This window comes from Coffea arabica, chromosome 10c (genome assembly GCF_036785885.1).
Source record: "Coffea arabica cultivar ET-39 chromosome 10c, Coffea Arabica ET-39 HiFi, whole genome shotgun sequence".
Lineage (NCBI taxonomy): Eukaryota > Viridiplantae > Streptophyta > Magnoliopsida > Gentianales > Rubiaceae > Coffea > Coffea arabica.
In genome coordinates, this window is record NC_092329.1 from 35,944,185 (window position 1) to 35,967,569 (window position 23,385).

Genomic DNA, 23,385 nt, shown 5'->3' on the forward strand with positions numbered 1-23,385 from the left:
AATCCGATAAGTGTAGCTCCAGTTGTGCCTGTTCCGCTAAGAGACGTCAAACCTGCTATTTAGCTTTGTCCTTAAAATTTTATTTCTAGTTGCATTATTGTATTGAGATTTCTTATGTGTTGAATTGGACAGACTTGAGGAAAATCAGGAAGCCATAAATGGCTGGAAAATAGGTAAATACAGAGGGCATGCTGCCCAAAAGTTTAGGGCTATGTGATTCCTTCAAGTTGAGTTGCTTTTAGTAAAAATGAAGGATTTTGAGGGTTGTTTGTATCCCTAGGACCAACTGTTATCTTTTACTCAAAAGTCATATTTTTATTCTTCGATACCAGTACTTAACCTGGAAAGGCGTCCGACACGAAGTAGGGCCTCATTTATGCATTCCATTTACTTGGTTTTTGGAGGTGCGAACTATAATTGTTTCATCTTGATTATTTTAGGGTTTCTTGGCGATTAAAGCCACTTTAGATAAAACTTTTGAAGTATCCTTGCTTTAACCGGTGAGTGTACCACTCCCCTCATTTGTTGCTTAACTTGATTTCTGCACTTGCAATCTGTGATCTGAATGATTGTACTATCTGTTTATTCTGTTTGAGATGAGGGTGTACTTTATCACGCTCGTTCTCTTGTCTGTCTGTATATCTACTGTCTGTCTGTATGCCTCCTTACAGTGTATAATCTGTTATCTGTATCTGAGTCTGTTCGGACGTCGTTTAGAGATTGGTATCCAACGACCTTTCCGTGACCTTTGAGCTCAACACCTGTGGCTAGTTACTCGAGTCGGGCTGGCAAGGGCCTGGTCGATGAGGTAACGAACTACGGTAGTCTGTTCTGGGAATCTTTGGGTATTAAGACTCTTGATTCCGGTATACTCGAGTATTACCACTTCTATTTCTGTTGAGGTGTTCGGGCCTGGTAGGGGTATGTTTGGTGGACGAAAATTGGTGTAAAGTGGGGTCTACGGACATGTCGGTTCTAAATACATTGACGGAGAGTCAATGGGTTCGAATCAAGTACTGCAAATGGGAATCTGGCTCCTGAGAGCCACCTATATCCTTCCTATTGGAATCATTGTGTCTAACTATTTTACTTTATATCTGGCATGTGTACCTGATTTGTTAAATGTGAGATGTTATGATTTTACTGCTATATGTCTGGTACCTCATTGGGCATAAGCTCACCCCCTTCCCGTTATTTTGTTTTCCTTATAGGGTTCCATGTTTTGAAACCAAGATTTTTGGAAGAAAAGAATTGAGCTAGTTGTAGGACTTCTCTTGCTTATGCTCCTCTGTAACTGAAACCCTAATTGTATTTTGTGTAGCGTGAATACTTTGGCTTGTATTTTGGTTCATTTGTTCAAGACTCCGATGTAAATATATGTATAAGTGTTTAATCGACGTCCCGTACTTTCGTATGGTTTGGTAGCTTTGTTTTAACTATTGGTGGTCTCCAGTTGTTCGTTTTCGTTGGCTTCTCGCGCGTACTATAGGGTTTGTAAGGTTCGACTCCGTAGCCTGGCGAGAGTTGGGCAGGCGGTCCGCTTAACCCTTTGGTTCGCCTTAGGGGGAGGTGGGGCTGTCACAATTGTTCATTCATTGCACTTGAGTTTGGATTTTCTTTTTCTGGCTCATATTCATGGTTCGGCTGCAATTCATATACGGCTCTTCAATCAACAAGGGACTAGGATGAATTTTCCCTTTATTACCACTGGTCGACACATGATTAAATTGCTCAAAGTGGGAATCCCACATTTGGCTAAGTCTTTCCATCATAGAATCAACCAATGCTTTAGTCCGACTTCGGAATTCATCCTTTGCTTCACGAAGCTTTGAATCAATTCGAAAATTCTCGAATTCCTTGTCTTGATTGTCAAGGTATTTCTTTGGTGAATCTCGTTTGCTTGAGGTTGACCTCGATTTAGATGCTCCGCACAAACTTCTTTGCTCCTTCTCATGCTCATCACAATCTCATTTATACCTTTCATATACACACGAAGCACGGTAACGTTCCATCTTTTCCCGGAGTGAATGAAACTCATGTTGTGAACTAGGTTGCATGAAACTAGAGTGCTTGGGAGTAGGCCTCTTGGAACCCCTCCTCTTGAGAGGCTCATTCTCCCAGAATTTTGGGTTGTATGAGTAAGATGCAACTCCCCTAGGCATGATTAAGTTACCTGCCAAAATGATTAGCAAAGAAAAAGAGATTCCTCACGACACACAAGCTCACGTGTATGTGCTCATCACTCGTGTATCACTCAAAAACACTCTAATGAACTTACCAAGTACCAGTACCTGTTGGTTTAGGTAGATGAGAAATGCCGCTCAAGTCCAAAACTTGTCACCAACTTTTTCCACAAGAGTAATCAAGGAAATGGAATACTAATGGTCGACTTTTGGAAGGGGATGGTGGCAGGCAGCAATGAAAAGGACACAAAGAAAGGAAACCCTAGCTTCCTAAAATGTAGGAGTGAGATCCTAATGTATGCGATAAAAATTTCAAGTCTGCAAAACGACAAGAAAAAGAAATACACGACAAATATGTACTATATAAACTTAGAAAAAATATGTAGGTACAATCTCTGGAAGTTTCTCGAACTTATGGAGAGCTTCCTTCGATTCTTCTCCTCGAACACCAATCCAAGGGCTTCGCAGCTTGTTCTTGGATCAACCACCGACTCCTTCAAATCTTGATATGGAAGATTTGAAGAATTCGAGAATATTTGGAGGCTCAAGCCTTGATATGCGAAAGACTTGGAGAACTTGAAGATCCAACCCTTCGTAGCTTGAAGCTTCAATACTTGAGTGTATGAGATACCTTTTGAAGTCTCTCTGTGTATCTCTGTGTGTGTGTCCTTGATTTGGTTGAAAGACCTCTATTTATAGCTGTGGCAAGGGGTAGAGGTTGAAGACCTGCATACCACTTACTTGTCTTGCAATACGTGCAGTCATATTAGGACTGTGCTAGCCAAATATTATCTCTTCATTTTATATTTATTAATAAAGAGATAAGTAATCCCTCGATTGGCCAAACCCGTGGGGACACGTGACGTGGCGCCGTTTGACTGGCCAGGCCATTGCAGTATATAAGAGATATATTTGGATTAAACAACTCTAAATATTATCCCTTTAATAAGAAATAAATATTTGATATTTATCCGATAAACATGTGATATGATGTGATTTGGTTGGTGGAGATACCCCTGCAATTTGAATTGATTTGGAACACCTCACCTTGACATGTGGCAAAATATAATTGGTCATTTAATAACCAATTTTTCCAAGTGCACATGACATATGGCAATATCCAATTGGATAAAAATAAGCCATAAAAATACTTTATAGGCCAATGGTAATTTTTTGGAATTAATTAAAATTCCATTGTCTACAAATGCCCCCTCAAAACTTGCTTTGTGAATACGGAATATTTGAACGAACAAGTTTTGACGTCCTTAATTTGCATAAGATCAAAACAATATTGATTTCCAATCGAAGTCCGTAGGTGAATTCGCATAAGGCTTTAATTAATGGCGCAGAGTGGTGATTGAAAGCATTATCACTTTGAATTCCCGAGGCCGGATTGCTCCACTTGAAGCTTTATGTCCACTGTTCGAATATCAATCCAAGTGAAGTCTATTCATGGACTTTATCAATGCCGTGGCTTTACTCAAAGCTTTATTCAAAGCTTTGCAATTTAAATATCAATCCATTGACTTTATCCAAAGCTTTGCAGTGCCGTGGCTTTTTGAATCAATGACTCAACTATGTAATAAGGCCATGCAAAATGCCACGCATGTCTCTGGCATATAGATTGGTGAACCAGTGACCTCAACTCCCAAGACCAAATCATACCATGCAACATCCTCAAGTCGGTGATTCGTATAAATCTCCTTTTACTTGTAGGAATTTGAGCATTACGCACACAAAAAATCCTTTTCCTTGCACGGCTCAAACAAACCTTTCAAAGCTAGCACTTGCATCCTTGGTGAGCTACACAATCTTGTTGCTGAATTAGACCCGAAAACTCAAGAGGAAGTCCCATACAAATTGCGTTAAACATTCGTGGAGATCTGCTCAAATTTCTCTTTAGCATTCCCGAATTGGTTTCAGTTTTGTTTTTTTTTTCACTTGGCTTGAACGTCATAAGAGCAAGACCTTCAATTTCGGTCAGCTTCTTGTCGAAATTCTAGGATTTGTATCCTTGATGAACTTAAACATTTGAGTCCTCTCTTTTTTTTTTTTTTTTTTTTGGATGAGGCCGAAGCTTGAAGAGTAACCCAATGCAATTCCTCAGGGAATTACTCAGCCTATAGAAGTTGGCAGCCAGCTCCCGAGGCCAGATTCCAAGTGGCATGCGATTTCCAAGTAGCATTTGATATTGATGATTACTAGGAAAGTCCTGCAGCCAGATTCCATGTAGTATTCCTTTTGTTAGTCTATCATACGCACAAGACTCCTTGCCCTTCGTGAATTCAATCAAATCCAGCCTCTGAGGACTTGGGGAAATACTTCGGTGATGACTCATACAGGTAAGAGATCAACTTCCAATTATAAAAGAAGATCAACCCGCCAAGCGTACTAACTAAATTTCCATGGGAAAGGAGGCCTACTTGGACTCAAATTAGACCATTATTCAAACCTGGACTCTCCTTGAATGTGCGGCGCGCGTCTATTATAAATACTTAGGACCAAGAGCTTACTTTTAATCAAAAACAAGAGCCAACCCTCTCTTCTTTTTTTCCTTCATACTGGTACAATCAAGCGACCACCGCTTGAACTTTGTAGACCTCTCCCCTTGTGTAGTCTTCGAATTGCTATGCCATCATACGGGAGCCGCTGCAGAGTTTAGCTGTGGCTACTACTGCAGTTTGGCCAGCAAGAGTTGCTGCCCCTTTGCTCGTTCACTGTTGCTGCTTTTTTGTTTTCGCTGCCCACAACTCGAAAACTGCTGTCCGGAATTGCTACGGTCACTATAGCTAGCGTTTATCGCTACTAGTGTAGAATTCCTGTTGCTGATATCGCGGCGTTGATTTAGGTGATTATCCCCAACCCTCATTCACTTTTCATACATATTGATACCTTTAATATATATCGCCATCCATTGGTCGCACTTGGACACTTTCCTTTCATCAAATTTTATTTCTTTCTTCAGCCGCATCAACAAATTGCCGCTGCCGCCAGAGCTAGTAGCCATCTGTTGGTTACAAAAGAAGAAAAAAAAAGTCCTTCGCTTCCCAGGTACTTGCGGCTCCACCATTTTTACTTGCAATAATTACTTATTACAAGAAGCTTTAGTCAATTGAGATGCTTAGAGTCCCACGATTTTACCAAATAATTTCTCAAAATATTGCTTGAAAAGGAAGCTTGGGTTTCGGCTGGAAGGCTGAATCTAACCGATTGACACTTGGCTCAAAATATTATTGGAAGCACCTTTAAATATTATTCAAAATCATGTATGCCCTTTAAATACATATATATATATTTTTTAAATGAAGATTGGCTCAAAATATTATTTTTTTTTTGAACCACTCCTTGGGGCTGAAAATTTAATCTCAAAATATGCACCATTTTTTTTTGTGTGTTTCTTTTTTTTTTTTTCTTTTTTTTTTGTTTTCTTTTTTGGTTTTTTTTTCCCATCTATTAAGAAAGTACCAAACACGATACTTGAGCAAAAATTTTCCCCTTCTTTTCGCTAAACTTTGACCCTAATAAAAAAATTTTTTTTTTGTTATTTTTGTTTTTTTTTTTGCTTGAGCAAATATAACACCAAATATAATACTTGAGCCAGCCCCTTCCCCTGTCAATATCTCAATTTTACTAACTTGTTCTCCTGTAGAGAGCCCACCTCGTGCCCGAAAAGGAGGTTGAAACAATTTCGGGGATTTGAAGAAAGCCGCTGATTAGGTAATTTAATTACCAAAATTTTGGAAGAAATTCCCTTCATCGTCTAATACTTTCCTTTTCAAAATTCCAGCAATCATGCAAATTAAGGACTACGCCGTGCCACTGCCGCATATTTCGCTGACGGATGAACGGGGAGGAACTCAATCAAAGAGCTTGTCACTGCATGTTTACAAACCAGCAATCGGCCCGCTCGCTGAATCCTTCATACCTCTCGAAGGATGCTTTCATCTCAAAGATTGGGCTAGCAAGTGGACTAAGGAAGTGGTGGCACCGTCGATTTTCTCCACTACGTCAAGGGAAGAAGAAGTGGTCGTGCTAAACTTGTCTCTTCACAATGGAGATCCAGAAATAGCCAAATTCACTCTTCCGTTCGTGGGATTTAATGTTGACAAAGCTACATGGAAAACCCCTTCGTCATTCTTCGGTGAGGCGTGCTTCACCTCCCATTATTGGGAGTGGGTTGAGGACATGCTTGGAAGGCATAAAGACATACTCACACGCGCTGGCATATTTGAAGCCGTCTACGCGTCGAGATACTCCTACGACCGCTGTGAAAATATCTTGCGAGCCTTCTTCAAATATTGGTGTCCCTCGACGAACACACTCCATACGCCCGTTGGGGAGTTGTCCATCACACTTTGGGACCTCTATCGACTTGGTGGCCTTTCGATCGACGGCACGTTTTTCGATGAAGTTGTTCCTTCGGCGCGGGAGCTCCTCACTCGTGACAAAGAAGGGAAGCCACTTCTCCCCGAGAGTTGCAGGCACCTCTTTTCCGCCTACTACCACCTTTGGACGAATGACCAAGGGGAATGGATGAAGGATTGGATTCGTTTCTGGTTCAAAGGAGAGGCTAGGTATAGGGCTCCTCCGAGTAGAGCGAATAGAAGGAAGACCACATCTAAACCAAAAATGACTTACAACCTTTCTGGAAGCGTGGAGCCTTACGGCTTTGTCGATTCGAATGATTTCAACGCCCCTTTTGACACCCTGGGTATCCCAGGGTCTCGAAGAAAGGAAACCTATATTGCGGCATTCATAGCATGTTGGATTTGCAAGTTCCTTTTGCCAAGCAAAAAGGTCGATCGTATTTGCTCGAGTGTCTTCAAGCTTGCATATTTAATGGCCACAGGAAAAAGATTTTGTCTTGCAATTCCCGTCCTTGCGAGCATATATCATGGGTTGAGGGAGATCGTCCACGCCCCTAACCTTGGAGAATGCGGGGTAACTTTTCCAATCCATTACGTCTATGCTTGGATTGGCCAATATTTTGACGTATATCACGAGAATAATCAAGTGAGTAGCCACCACGCGCGCATGACGAGATTTAGCGGTGAGAAAATGGCAATATTTTATGGTCAATTGGAAGCTGAGGAAATTTTCAAAGAAGTGAATCCTTTGATGCTCCCTAAATTGTGTTGGACTGAGAATGAAGAAAAGGCGTTGATCGATGACGGATCCTTATCATCAAGACTCACGAGTTATTTCATTAGTCAACATTCTTGCCATTTAACTCTACGTAAGGACAATACTTTCATTATTGAAAAATATAATCCTTGCAGGTTTAGCAGACAATTCGGCTTTTGTCAAGACATTCCCAACAACTTGAAAGAAATCACTCGCACTTACACTTTGGGCGAGGCTATTCAACTATGGGATTCTTCAGTTCGCACGCAGACGCGATCTCGGATGACTATACCCGCTCACAAGAAGCATCCATTGATCACAAAAGACTATGACGCCTGGTGGTCGACTCGGTCAAATAGTGTCTCTTCAACTTCCTTTAAATTCACCGTTAAGATCCCTCAGCAATCATCGAAGAAGGGTAAAACTACATCCGCTAAAGAGTCAGGGCATCATAATGGAGCTATAGAGATTGTAACGGGTCTTCCCTCATCCGCCTTGCGAAAGAACAAAATTACTAGCAGTCCCTCGAAAAATATTGTCGCAAGGAATAAGTCTTCCAAGGACTCTCGACAAGCCATCAATAAGGTGCAACCAGTGATTCCAACAGGGCAGATGCCACCCAAAGTTCCAAAATCCTTATCAGTGACTCACACTGAAGAAGATGTCGAAGTTGAAACAGTGGACGATCACGATTCTATCGAGGCTATAGAAAAGGAAGGGACTCAAGTTCAGGGCATCGGATCTACCCAAGGAGGAGGCCATTCGTTGGCGAGCGGTAGTAGTAGTCAAGATCGTCACTGGAACCGATCAAAGAAGAGGACATCTTCTGATTTGGAGGAGGTTTCCTTTACACCACCGTTGGTTGGAGTGTCGCCACTTAAGGTAATCATCTCTCCATCTTTTTCCCTTTTTGTAAAAATTTTTTTTTTACTTTTTCCTTTTCAGCCCCCGTTTCTTGAATTCCGTCAAGAAGGTGTTGGTAACAATTCATCACCCGAACTCGAAGCTGATGATATAATCTCAAACAACAAGAGTGACGAAGTAGCTATCAGTACTCCAAGACAATTTGCCCCCAGTGGAGGTACTTCGTCAATGCATAAGAAGGAGCTGACTAGTTCACACGAAATTCGAAAAAGGCCTAAGGTGGCATTGGTTTCAGAATTTCATGGTCAAAAGTTGATCCAGGCACATCGAAGAAAGTACTTGCAAAGTTTGTGGATGGATTTCCGCGGACAGATTCTTGACACTCCAATTGAGCAGCTCTCTTCTTTAAAAGAGTGTGCAGAGGAAATCATTGCAGAAATCACAAGAACGGATCCTGCCAATGGTCTCCCTTTAAAAGACCACTTGATGGAATTGTTTGCCAAGGCGGAGGCTTATGATGTTCTAGCATCTTCATCGTGGGAAAGGATGAACAAAGAAACACATGCAGAACTCCTTTCCAAAGCGACCGTCCAACTTGAGAAAGTTAAGGCAAAGGGAGAAGAACTGACTCGTCATTTGCAAAGTCTTGAAGAAGAGTTGCAATCCATTGAAGCCAGGAAGAAGGTTCTGCAACAGGAACTCATCAGTTTGGAGAAGCAAAGCCTGGAAATCACCTCAACTATCGATCAAAAGCATGAGACCTTCAAAGAGATCCAGGTCGAAATAACCCAAGCGCATGATGAGCTATCTTCCATTGAACAGACCAACATCTTAACTGATGACGCTGTGAAGGAACTTGAGGACATGATGTCTGCACTTGAATCATATAAAGTAGCTGTAGTGGAATACAAATTTGATATTTAGGGTTTCCACCATGTTCTTCTTTTTCCTGAATTCTTTTGTCATTCATCATTTTCTTTTTTTTTTTCATTTAATGAGTTTCTTTTTTTTTCAATAATAAAACGCTTTTCATTTCTTATCTCTTGTTTTTTTTTTAAGAGAAAAGAACTCAAATGGAGCATTTTATTATGTTTTTTATTTTTTGGAAAGAGAAAATTCCTTTTTTTTTTTACAAGGGACAAGGATTTGATTTGGAGTGGTGTAACTGAACTTAGAAGTTACCCTCCAAGCTGCCTACGTATCCCAACAAGGGAATCAAGTCACACGTAGTTCCTGCCGTTCACATTTTAACCTCATGCGGGCCAGGAGTATCTATTTGTTTACCACCTTAGATTTGGTGGAGTGTTTCAGCATTTTAACCACATACTACACTATTGGTGGTTGCCATCCACAGTTTTAGCTCATGCGGGCCAGGAGCATCTATTTGTTTACCACCTTAGACTTGGTGGAGTGTTTCAGCAGTTTAACCATATACTACACTATTGGTGGTTGCCATCCACAGTTTTAGCTCATGCGGGCCAGGAGCCTTGCGCTGTTCCGATTACGCATAGTACCTTTTTAGGTACTTACCATTGATGGGGCCAACCCTTAATCCATCTTCAGCAACCAACTTGTATGAGCCATTTGTATATACTTCTCGAACGACATATGGACCATCCCACTTAGGAGTAAACTTTCTTTGTCCGCCATGAGTGAGAATGATTGGTCTCCGAACAGCGAGCACTAACTCTCCAATTTGAAAAGAGCGAGGTCGGACGTGCTTATTGAACGCTTTTGAAAGGCGAGCCTGATAGCACTCAATCCGTTGCTGAGTTTCCAATCTCTTTTCGTCGAGTGCTTCTAACTCCTCGAGGCGAAGACGGACATTATCTTCTTCACTGAGCCCTTCTTGAATCGCAATTCTTAGCGAAGGTATTTGACACTCAAGTGGAAGAACAGCTTCAACACCATAAACAAGCGCGTATGGGGTCGCTTGCGTGGGAGTTCGAAAAGTAGTTCGGTATGCCCAAAGTGCTTCTCCAATTCGAAGATGCCAATCCCTTCTCGATTTATTCACGACTTTCTTCAACAGATTACATAAGGTCTTGTTGAATGCTTCAGCGAGTCCATTTGCGGCAGCGTAGTACATGGACGAATTGTATTGCTTGAAATGAAACTTTTCGCAAAGCTTGTTCATTGCTACATTGCAAAAAGTCTCACCATTATCGGTGATAATATAGCGCGGGACTCCGTACCGATAAATAATGTGCAAGCGAATAAAATCTGCTACATTCTCCTTTTTGACCTCTCTTAGGGGAACCGCTTCAGCCACTTTGAAAAGTAATCTGTCACCGCCAAAATGAAAATGTGTCCACCAGAGGACTAACTATATCCAAACCCCAAGCGTCGAATGGCCAAGAAGCCACAGTTGGGTGTAATGGTTCAGGAGGTTGATGGATGAAATTGCCATGGAATTGACAAGCTTGACATCTTCTAGCAAAGTCAATGCAGTCCTTCACCATTGTTGGCCAGTAGTATCCCATTCTTTTAATGCGAAAGTGTAATTTCGGGCCAGACTGGTGAGCACCGCATATCCCAGAGTGAGCCTCCTCCATTGCTTGCATGGCCTCATCTTCTCCAAGACATCGTAGAAACACCCCATCGAATGACCTTCGGTAAAGCGTCCCTTTGTAGTAAATGAAACGTGGTGGTCGACGACGTATATCAACCATTTTCTTAGGATCTTTTGGTAACTTCCCATGATTAAGATAATCAATGATGAGGTGACGCCAATCCTCCTTTTCGATCTCATGGACAAAAATATGATAAGTATTTTCTTCCTCACCATCACCTTCTTCGTCAAACATCGGAGGTATGACCCAATTCTGACATATTGAAATTTGATTTCGATGAGAAGGTAAAGTGATCATGGACGCCACTTTTGCCAAAGAGTCAGCTTGTTGGTTGAAATTTCTAGGGATATGTTCTATAGTGACACTATCCAAATATCCCATGAGTTGTCTTGCATACTTATAATATGGAATCAATTCAGGTTTCTTGACATCATCAATTCCAAGAAGTTGATTTACCACCAATTTTGAATCACCATAGACTCTAAGATGCAACTGCTTCATGTCTACGGCCGTTTCAAGCCCAAGAATCAACGCCTGATATTCGGCCACATTGTTTGTACACCGGCGTGTTAAAGTGAAGGAGTACGGCAATACATCTGCTTCAGGAGTATAAAAGACAACTCCCGCACCAGCTCCGTCACGGTGAGCAGCTCCATCGAAATACATTGACCACGGGGATTCGACCATAAACACTTCTTCATCGGGGAGTTCATCAGTCAACTCCCACTCGGCAGGTATGGGATGATCAGCTAAAAAGTCTGCCAATATTTATCCTTTGACAGCCTTCGCAGGTACATAAATAATTTCGAATTGTTGAAACTGGAGGTACCATCTCGCGAGCCGATCAGACAGTACAGGTTTTGCCATCACATATTTAATGGGATTAGACTTAGATATGAGTCGAATAGTGTGTGCTTGAAAATAATGTTTTAACTTCTGAATGACAAATATAAGTGCCAAGCACAACTTCTCGATGGGTGAGTAATCCAACTCATTAGGTGTCATCATCCGACTCAAGTAATACAGCGCATGCTCCTTCCCTTCATCATTTTCCTGAGCAAGTAAGGCCCCAACCGATCGTTCTTGAGCGGAAATATAGAGAATCAATGGTTTTCCTGGGACGGGTGCAGCCAACACTGGGGGATTCATGAGATACATTTTGATGCTTGTAAAAGCATTCCTACACGGTTCATCCCACTCGAAGGGCACCCCTTTCTTCATCAGTCGACTGAAGGGTTGGCATCGTCCGGCCAAATTAGAGATAAACCTGCGGATATAAGCCAACTTCCCTTGAAGACTCTTCAATTCATGAATATTTCGCTGTTCAGGCATGTTCACAATGGCATCAATTTTAGATCGATCGACCTCTATTCCTCGCTGATGAACGATGAAACCGAGAAACTTGCCAGAAGTGACTCCGAATGCGCATTTCAAAGGATTCATCTTCAGTTGGTATCTTTGAAGGCGTTGAAAAACTCTTCGAAGGTCTTGAATATGATCCTCTCGCTTCTTTGATTTCACCACAAGGTCGTCGACGTAGCACTCCACATTCTTATGGAGCATATCATCAAAAATTCTTTGCATTGCCCTTTGATATGTCGCTCCAGCGTTCTTCAAGCCAAACGGCATCACTTTATAGCAATAAATTCCCTTGGGGGTGCGGAAGGCAGTGAGCTCCTCATCCTCGGGCGCCATACGTATTTGATTGTAGCCAGACGATCCATCGAGAAAAGACAGCGCTTCGTGCCCGGTTGTAGCATCTACCGTCAATTCTATGATGGGGAGAGAAATATCGTCTTTGGGGCAAGTCTCATTTAAGTCTCGAAAATCAACACAAACTCGGATTTGCCCATTCTTCTTCCTTACAGGGACAATGCTTGAAATCCATGTTGGATATTTTACTTCTCGTATGAATCCGGCTTCAATCAATCGATTTATCTCATTTTCTATAAGAGGAATCAATTCGGGCCGAAAGCGCCTTTGAGTTTGCTTGACAGGTTTTGCTCCTTGCTTGACAGATAAATTGTGAACAGCGACTCTAGGATCCAAACCGGGCATTTCTGAGTAATTCCAGGCAAAGACATCTTTGAACTCAAGTAGCAAATCAACATACTCCTTCTCTTCTTCAGGAGTCATACAAGAACTTATGTAAATTGGGCGAGAGTCGTCAATTGTGCCAAGATTAATCTCCTTTAGCGCATCGACTGTATTCTTTACTCCTTGTTCAAATTCAGCGGGAGCGTCATCTGCATCTTCTTCTTCCTCTTCAAGATCACTGATTGTAATATGATGACAGGAAGCCATGCTTTCTTGACCCTGTTCTTCAAAAATAGTTTCAATTCTTACATTGAATAAGTCTCCATAGTGCATGAAGAAATTGGAGACTCGCTTTCTTGGCCCGTTCTTCTTTATTAGAGTAAGATTTTCTTCCTTGGCAACTTGATACTCTTGCTTTTTACTGTCTAATCTTTCATAGACAGGTGGTTTCAAATTTTTCGGCCGCGGGCCAAGTCTGTCAAATACAGAAGTACGCTTTGACTTGTTCCCTAACCTATCAAACACAGATCTCTATCGGCTTGTGACCTCCACTTCTTCATTCACGTAATTACAACTTGCCCTTTTGATCATTATATGCACTGGAGAAGGTGGTTGATAACCAAGACCTCTCGATGAACTTTCAACATTATAGCCTTTTTCTTTCAACATTTTCTGCGTAGGTGTTAATCCATGGGTCTTCTCGCCCGTCACCTCAGGAGGGAGTTTTCCCAATGCATGCTTCTCATTTGGGTTATAACCGGCCTTAGCAAGAAGTCTATATGCGTTTGGATCAAAACCTTCTTGAGTCCGATTAGTTGGTAATGAGTAATGTTCTACTGCCGGTTCTTCTTTGGGACGAACAAATCCTTGCAAGCTCACTTTCTCACCCTTAACCGGCTCTATTTTGGTGAGCGGGACATTTAATGTATCACTCCTGATAAAAGAGGATTGACCTTCTTCTCTCTTTGATCTTGGAATATACCGTAAAATGGGTACCTTGAAATCTTGATTTTCTTCTTTTACTGATTCTTTTCTTTTTGCTTCTTTCTGAAGGTAAAATTTGGCATCGGCAAAGTGAGTTTCGGCCTCAGTGAAAGGTTTATCGTTGGCAACAACCTTCTTAACTATACCGTCTCGACAATATTTGAAACATTGATGCAGGGTAGATGGTATAATTTCATTCTCGTGAATCCAGGGTCTTCCCAAGAGCATGTTATAAGAGGTTTTGGCTTCAATGATATGAAATAACGCACTTGAAGACAACTCGCCAATGAGCAATTCAAGCCTTATGAGACCAATTGCTCTTTGCCCCCCTTGGTTAAATCCTTGGATCATAAGGCGGCTCTGGGAGAGTTCATCGCTTGAGATTCCTAACTCTTTCATAGCACGCACGGACATGATATTGACAGCAGATCCCCCATCAATGAGTATCCGATTCATCTTTTGCTCTCGGACATACGCACTAACAAACAAAGGTCGATTGTGGGTTTTGAACTCAACAGTTAAATCATCATCATCAAAAATGATAGTCGTTGCACAATCCACTGGTGATTTATCGTCGATTTTGAGTTTTTTGTCAAATTCCGTGCCAATTTGCGTGACCTGAGAATTTTCAGCTTTGACGATATTACAAGAGGTGGAGTTATCAGCATCGTCACCTAAATACCCCTTGGGTATAAATTCTCTCAGTGTCACGGGCTGTCGAACCTCTTGAAGGAGCTAAAAATCTGAAGGAATTGGTTTTGTGGCCACTCCCTTTTGTTTCTTTGTTGCATTTTGTCGTTTCATTGTCACTTCAGGCTTTGTTGAACGAGTGCTTTTCGAAAAGATGTACTTCTTTATTTTTGGCTTGCAAGTCCTCTTCCGAGTGACTAAAGTCCATCCTTCACTGTCATCTTCAATAACATCTTCAATTGAGGATTTTTCAAGCTCCTTGGACAAAGCGCTGCTTGTTGTGGAAAAAATTCTATCGGACAACACAGAGACCCAAACATTATTGTTGTTTGGTTTGTCGATGCTTTATCTTCCTCGAGAAGAATTTTCCCTTGACGGGCCAATTCCATAATTTTGTCTTTAAAGACAAAGCATTTAGTGAGAGGGTGGCCAATCAAGCGATGATAACAGCAATAATTTGGATCATTGACTTGACCAGCTTCCTCTGGGCGCTTCATGTCGGGAAGTTCAAGGAGTTTCTCCTTGAAAAGATCATCAAACATTCCTTGTAAATCGGATTCGAGGAAGGGGTACTCCTTCTCTTGCATTTCTTTTAGAGTAGGTCTTCTTACCGACCTATTTTGAGGAGAGTCTACTCTTTCGGTGACTTTTCGACTTACTTTGGTAGCAATCTTCATGGGAGCTGTATTTATTGCCATGGACTCCTTACTACTGAATTTTGAAGGAGGTTTGCCCCCCTTTTTATTTTCTTGCCTTTCATTACTTTGATGAGGCGGCTGCACTCGCGGAGCTTGAATGGGAAGTCCATCAGTTGCATTGGCTGTGATGCTTAATTCCATATCATGAGCATGAGTAGCTAATTCTTCAAACGTATTTGGACGTATACCCTGTAGAATATAGCTCAGGCTCCAATGCATTCCTCGGATGCACATTTCTATGGCAGAGGGTTCAGACAGTCTATCATTGCAGTTGAGACTCAGACTTCTCCACCTATCAATGTAGTTGACCACAGGCTCATCCTTCCATTGACGAGTGTTAGTCAACTCCAACATACTAACGGTTCTTCTAGTGCTGTAGAAGAGGTTCAAGAACTCTTGTTCTATCTGTTCCCAACTGTCGATGGACCCTGGAGTGAGATCAGTGTACCAATCAAATGCGTTGCCCTTCAAGGATAGAACGAACTGTTTGACTAGCAGGTCACCATAGGTTCCAGCGTTATTGCAGGTTTCGACAAAATGGGCCACATGTTGCTTTGGACTACCTTTCCCATCGAACTGTTGAAATTTAGGCGGTTGATATCCAGCAGGCATTGCGAGGTTATCGATTCTAGCAGTGTAAGGCTTGCAGTAGGTAAAGCTTGACTTCGAACCACCCTCCTTTTTATCTTTGATCACGCCTTCAACAAGTTCTTTCAGTTGTTCCACGGGGATAGTTCCATCGGCGGTCACATATACTTCCTTCACCTTGTCCTTACCTTTAGATGAGGGAATTTCACGCTCTTGGTGCTCCTTAGGATTCGCATGGCCTCCTTCAGCAGCGTGATCTTTCTGAGTGAGCAGTTGAGCAATGAGAGCATTTTGGTCCTTGATGTGTTTCATCATGGTTTCCATCATCTTGGACATGTTCGAAACTTGTTCTTCGAGACTTAAAGTATTTGTCATCATGGCCGACATTGCAGCAGAAGAAGCAGCAGAATCTTCAATAGAAAATCTTGAATGAAGAGTTCCATGTGAAGAGGCTGATCCAGTGCTTGATGAATCATCGTCATCCTTAGAGAACTTGGATTCGGATCCAAGTTCGAGCATGGCAAGAGCCTTCTCAATTGAGGCAGGAACATCTTGGATTCCCATCGTAGAAGAATAGCGTATTGGTGATGTTGAACCGAAAACGGGAGTTGGCATCGATGGAGCTTCCATGCTGCTTTGGGTGGAGGCTCTAGTCATACTCCTTGTCACGGGACCAATAGTGCGGATATTGGTGGCAACGTGTGCAGCTTCCTGAACAGGCCAGCATCAGTAGCCTTGGAACGTGCAATCATGATTTTGTTGCTCTTTGGTGCCATTGGTGATAGTTGAATATTCTAGAAGAAGAGATGGAAGGCAAAGATGGTCCCACTGGGCGTGCCAAAAATTTGTACGCGATAAAAATTTCAGGTCTGCAAAACGACAAGAAAAAGAAATACACGACAAATATGTACTATATAAACTTAGAAAAAATATGTAGGTACAATCTCTGGAAGTTTCTCGAACTTATGGAGAGCTTCCTTCGATTCTTCTCCTCGAACACCAATCCAAGGGTTTTGCAGCTTGTTCTTGGATCAACCACCGACTCCTTCAAATCTTGATATGGAAGATTTGAAGAATTCGAGAATATTTGGAGACTCAAGCCTTGATATGCGAAAGATTTGGAGAACTTGAAGATCCAACCCTTCGTAGCTTGAAGCTTCAATACTTGAGTGTATGAGATACCTTTTGAAGTCTCTCTGTGTATCTCTGTGTGTGTGTCCTTGATTTGGTTGAAAGACCTCTATTTATGGCTGTGGCAAGGGGTAGAGGTTGAAAACCTGCATACCACTTACTTGTCTTGTAAGACGTGCAGTCATATTAGGACTGTGCTAGCCAAATATTATCTCTTCATTTTATATTTATTAATAAAGAGATAAGTAATCCCTCGATTGGCCAAACCCGTGGGGACACGTGACGTGGCGCCGTTTGACTGGCCAGGCCATTGCAGTATATAAGAGATATATTTAGATTAAACAACTCTAAATATTATCCCTTTAATAAGAAATAAATATTTAGATATTTATCCGATAAACATGTGATATGATGTGATTTGGTTGGTGGAGATACCCCTGCAATTTGAATTGATTTGGAACACCTCACCTTGACACGTGGCAAAATATAATTGGTCATTTAATAACCAATTTTTCCAAGTGCACATGACATATGGCAATATCCAATTGGATAAAAATAAGCCATAAAAATACTTTATAGGCCAATGGTAATTTTTTGGAATTAATTAAAATTCCATTGTCTACACCTAATTTGTAGGAGAGAATGTAGGGAAGTGTCCTAAATTGCAGGAGAGAATATGTAGGAGAGTGTCCTAAAAGGTAGGAGAGAATATAGGAAAGTGTCCTAAAAGGTAGGAGAGAAAGTGTCCAAGTGAGTACAAAGAGTTATCCAAGTGCTTTATTTAGTTTCCTAATTGATTTTGGAAACAAGTTAGTTTTTCAGAAACCTTTTGAGAATCCTTTTCTTCTTGAACAACTTTTGGTAACCTCCTTGAAACAACTTTTGGTAATCTTCTTAAAACAACTTTTGGTAACCTTCTTGAAACAACTTTTGGTAATCTTCTTGAAGCAACTTTTGGTAACTTCCAAATTCTACTCCAAGAAAGATTGCACAAATCAGATTTGGTTCCCTTTCCCAAACAATTCGGTTGCCTCTTTCTTTCCCCCTTTTAACCGATTTGATACGAACGTCGCCAACCTTGTGACGAAACCCGTAAAAGATTAGCTTCAGGATCGACAAGAGGACACCAAGTTTGAAGCGGATGACCTCAACCCGTTAATCACGTGGTTAACGAACCTTGGTATAATGGTAGAAGACGCCACAACCTAGTGCGATTCTAGATTGATAAGTCACGAACACCTAGAGAAATTCTAAGGTATTCAAGAAGCCTTGGAGAAACCAAGAAAACTCTCAAAATCTGATTTATTGATTGAATGCCTAAACCATTGGAAGTGTGGGCTATTTATAGCCTTACATAGAGATGAACAACTAAATGTGAAACTAGTCTAGAGTTGTGGTCTTGACTAAGACTAACAATTGTAGGCTTGACTATTCCATAAGACTAAGAATTGTGGGCTTGACCAAACCTTATGAGGTCATCCCTTAGGTAAACAACCTTATGAGGTCATTGCTTAGGTAAATAACCTTATGAGATCATCGCTTAGGTAAATAAAGCAAGGCTATGGACCATTAAGCCCTTATTACAATGACTTAACTAAAACAGCAAATGTGACTAGAGAAGGGTCACACATGGTTCTCTTTGGCGTGCACTACATGGATGACTTTCATTCCTTCATGCTCAAGTCCCTCAATGACCTTGGGGACAATTTCTTGGCGTTGTATCTCATGAACAAGTCCTTGGAGTTCCTTCCTCATCTTGTTAGCTCGTGCTCGAGTTACGGGTCCTAGGGGAACTCGAATAGTTCGCACTGGTGTCTCTTGGTTCGTATCATCCCCCTCCTCTTCAAAAGGATTTGTCCTCAAATCAGCTTCATCGTCTGCAAGAAAAGGAGATAGATCAGAGACATTGAATGTAGCGCTCACATTGTACTCACCGGGTAGGTCCAGTCTGTAAGCATTGTCATTGATGCGCTTGATGACTTGGAACGGCCCATCTCCTCGGGGAAGTAATTTATTGCGCCTTTGGACTGGGAACCTTTCCTTGCGTAGATGTAACCACACCCAGTCACCAGGTTCAAACACAACGCGTTGGCGTCCCTTGTTAACCCGTTGAGCAACTTGGTCCATCCTTCGCTCAATGTTTAGGCGTACCTGCTCGTGTAATTTCTTGACAAAATCTGCTCGTTTAGCACCATCCATGTTAATGTGCTCAGAAGAAGGTAAAGGTGATAAGTCTAGTGGTGTTAAAGGATTAAAACCATAGACTATTTCAAATGGTGAAAAATGAGTAGAACTATGCACCGTGCGATTGTATGCAAACTCAACATGGGGTAAACACTCTCCCCAGGTTCTAATGTTTTTTCTAATGATGGCACGCAAGAGTGTAGATAGTGTACGATTGACAACCTCAGTTTGGCCATCAGTTTGTGGGTGACTAGTAGTAGAAAATAGCAATTTGGTACCCAATTTTCCCCACAAAGTTTTCCAAAAGTAACTCAAAAATTTGACATCCCTATCAGAGACAATTGTCCTAGGCATGCCATGCAATCTAATGATTTCTTTGAAAAACAAATCAGCAATGTGCGATGCATCATCTGTTTTGTGACATGGTATAAAATGTGCCATTTTTGAAAATCTGTCAACAATAACAAAGATGCTATCATTTCCCCTCTTTGACCTAGGCAACCCTAAAACAAAATCCATGGAAATGTCGGTCCAAGGTTCCTTAGGTACAGGTAAAGGACTATAAAGGCCATAGGGTTGAAGTTTAGACTTAGCTTTGTGGCAAGTAATGCATTTAGCCACCATTCGCTCCACATCTCGTTTCATCCTTGGCCAATGGAAGTGCTCTTGAAGGATAGCTAAGGTTTTAGCTACGCCAAAGTGTCCCATCAAGCCACCTCCGTGTGCTCCCTAACAAGAAAAGAGCGAATAGAGCAGTTAGGTATACATAGTCGATTGAGGTAGAAAAGAAATCCATCAAGGATGTAGAATTTACCTTGAGTTGCTGAACCACAAGAGTCATAAATACCTGAGAAATCTGGGTCATTGGTGTATAACTCTTTGACTAATTCAAATCCTAACAACCTTGCATCAAGTTGAGTGAGCAAAGAGTACCGACGTGATAATGCATCAGCAACAACATTAGTTTTCCCCACTTTGTACTTAATCACATAAGGGAAGGTTTCAATAAATGCAATCCACCTAACATGACGCTTATTCAACTTGTGTTGTGACTTAATGTGCTTAAGCGACTCATGGTCAGTGTGTATGACAAATTCCCTTGGTCTCAAGTAATGTTGCCAAGTTTCTAAAGCACGGATTAAGGAGTACAACTCCTTATCATAAGTGGAATAGTTCAAAGCTGCCCCATTGAGTTTTTCACTAAAGTATGCAATTGGTTTGCCCTCTTGCATTAGGACAGCTCCAATACCCACCCCAGATGCATCACACTCTATTTCAAACATCTTGTCAAAGCATGGTAATGCAAGTAGTGGTGCATGTGTGAGTTGATGTTTAAGCATTTGGAAAGCACGTACTTGAGCATCTCTCCACACAAATGGCTCATTTTTCTTAATTACAGCAGTTAGAGGTGCAGCAATGGTACTAAAATCTTTAACAAATCGTCTATAAAAACTAGCAAGACCATGGAAGCTACGTACCTCACCCACCGTTGTGAGAACCCGTATTGCCCCAATATTTTTCCTAGGGTTTATTTCCCCTTAATTGCATGTTTTCTGCATTTTCTGGCTTAGGAATATTTTTCTGGTAGATTTTATGCGTAATTATAGTTTTTAGTTGATTTTTTCTAGCATTGGTGAGTTTTAGAAAATTAAGAATGTATTTTGGACGTGGGACCCACTAGTGCGAAAAGTTCGGAAAAATTCGGCCAATTAGGTTAAATTCCGGATACTGTGTAAAATTTATCGGGTGTTAATAGATAAGTAGAGGAGTGTGAAGTGATTGATGTGGGAGGTGACTAAAGGATTGAATTGCATTTAATGAGATGCCATGTGTCATTTTTCCATTGGTTAGGACTCAAGACTACTATTCATGGTTTTGACCTTTTGACTTATGGAGTAAATATCTTCAAAAAATTCACAAAAATTACCATTTTTCACTCTATGTTGGCCGACTCTTGAGAGCTCAAGAAGGAAGAAAATTGCTTCAAATTTCAAGCTCCCAACTAGCTCAATCTTCCAAACTATTTGCCTAAATTAGTTTTTACTCCATAAAATCCTTCCACTTGGTGTTAGTGAGTGTTTTGGTGAAGCTTTTTGGAGAACTTAAGGTGTCCAACATCTTCCTCTCTCTTGTTTACTTGGTAAGTGATGATTGAACATTCTCTTATAGCTAATGATGTTGAATTTATGCCTAATGGTGGCTATTGTGTTAGAAATTGTGGATTATTTCTTGGTTTGAAGTGATTTGGTTGAGTTTTTTATTTTTTGAGGAATTTTCTGGTTTCATATGATCTTGATGGTGTGGTTGTTTTTGATGGTTGGTAATAAGGGGCTTTGGCTCTAGTAGGTGCATATGATAGAAAATTGCAATCAATTTTGGATTTGGAAGAATTTCTGGAAAATTAGGGTTCTTGGTTGAACATTCTGTCCGAAATTTTAGGTCATAGATAGAGGCCGAATTTGACTTTGCTCAAAACATGACAGTTGTAGGTATTGATGAGTTTGAGGTGCCTGTAAAATTTCAGGTCATTTGGATTAATGTAGAATGAGTTATGATGAAATTACTGTAGCTATTCTGCTTTGGCCAGAATGCGAAAACTGAGTTTGTATTTGGCTATTTTGACTGGAATTGGTTTGGATTTTGAAGTTGGTGTCTTCTGATGAAATGTAGCTGGATGTCTTAGCTAACATTTGCCTTTGGAATTTTGGCATTTGGACCTGTATAGCCTGAGTTGTGTTCATTACAGCATAGTGCGATTTGGGAACCTGCAATTACGGTTCTGGATTTGGTATTCTGCATTTTTGACCTAATTGTGCTAGGATTTGGACTGAGTGGCCTTCTACAATGTTGTAGCCCTGTTTCTTAGCTTCGAAACGGTGGGTCTTACACCCCCATCCGATAACCGTAGTGAATTTGACGCCATTACCGCATTTTAAGGTCAAATACGGTTTCTTTGTTAAGGCTTAAACTAAAGCCATTTCCTAATTTCTGGTTGCCTATGATGCTTATATATGTTTATAAAACCCTATTGGGGTTGTGATTGGCATTGTTTTATGGCTCGGTATCGAGTCTCATAGTACTTGCTTACGTGTTCTAGGGCGTGACGGTGGTTCACGACTTTCCCCTGACGGAAGTGCATGACATAGCACTTAATAGCTTTGTGAGTATACTACTCACTTACTTGTTATAATGTGGCTTTGTGATATGTGTATTTGATTCCTTGAAGGCTTAATTGGTTATTGGAAATGATTGAGGTGAGGGTGTACTTGACCGCCCTCACCCCTTGTAATTTCCTTCATGGCTATTTACCGTTTTACTGAAATACTGCAATTGTTATATGAGATACTGAATTCCATGCATGGAAACTGATTTGGTGTTGTTGGACGAGTATCCAACGGCTTTACTGCATTACTGAGCTCAACCCCGTATGGTAGTTAATTGGATCGAGCCGGCGAGGGCTTGGTCGTGAAAATTATCATGCCACGGGGACTGTACGGGGAACCTTGTGGTAATGAGACCCTTGGTTCCGGTATACTCGAGTATTACCAAAAGCTACTGAATTGGAGTGCGGGCCCCGTTGGGGTATGTTTGGTGGAAGGAATGGAGTGAAGTGAGATCTACGGTCGGGTATTCTTAAACATTGACGGAGGGTCAATGAGATTGGATCAAGAATGTAAGCGTGGAAACGGGCTCTTGAGAGCCATCCGTATCCTTTTACCGACTTGTTTACTTCTTAAGTGTGTACTTGAAATGAAAGATTATGCTTATGTGATCTTTACTGCTTATGTGGTAGTAACTCACTGGGCTTTAGCTCATCCCGTTCCATTTGTTTTCCTTACAGGGATATAATTACTTTTGGGACTGATTTGGATAGTCGATTGCCAAGTTGAGCTAGTGTAAATGGCTTTTGTTTAGCTTGTTGAATGAAACCCTATTGTGTATTGGGTTCATTTTCTTTGATTGGCAAATCAAGTATGTATATTCATGATAAATGGTTTTTGGCATGCCACTATGGTTGTAAAAGTTGAATTTCAATGTATATATATGTTTGGTTGATGATTGTATGGATTTCGGATCTAGACGCATTTCAAACAGAGAAGGAAAAAAAATTGGCGGGAATGAATCTGACCGAATCCAGCCAGAAATCCGGCCAGAAACTGGCCGGATTGCCGGCCGGATTGGGAAGGATTTTGAAAAATTTTTGGATTGCTCTCGGCCTTGTATCCGGCCGAGAATCCGGCCGGAAATCCGGCCAGATTCCGACCGGATTCTGACGTGTCCGTTACTGTTCATCTTCGGCTTTGATTTTCATTTTTTTTTATTTTGCGA

General features: G+C 41.2%; 1 protein-coding gene and 1 pseudogene across 1 annotated transcript; both read right to left on the bottom strand.

The window, feature by feature from the left end:
* Positions 1–9,672: 9,672 nt before the first annotated feature.
* Positions 9,673–10,308, bottom strand: LOC140015912 (uncharacterized). Its single transcript, XM_072068746.1, has one exon. It carries the CDS (start codon positions 10,306–10,308, stop codon positions 9,673–9,675), a length of 636 nt encoding a protein of 211 aa, XP_071924847.1.
* A 4,344-nt stretch (positions 10,309–14,652) lies between these two features.
* The window catches only part of LOC113722403 (uncharacterized), a 30,715-nt pseudogene continuing 21,982 nt past the window's right edge, over positions 14,653–23,385 (bottom strand).

Excerpts from the sequence above, each read along its gene's own strand:
- LOC140015912 (XM_072068746.1), bottom strand. The coding sequence starts at position 10,308 with ATGAACAAGCTTTGCGAAAAGTTTCATTTCAAGCAATACAATTCGTCC.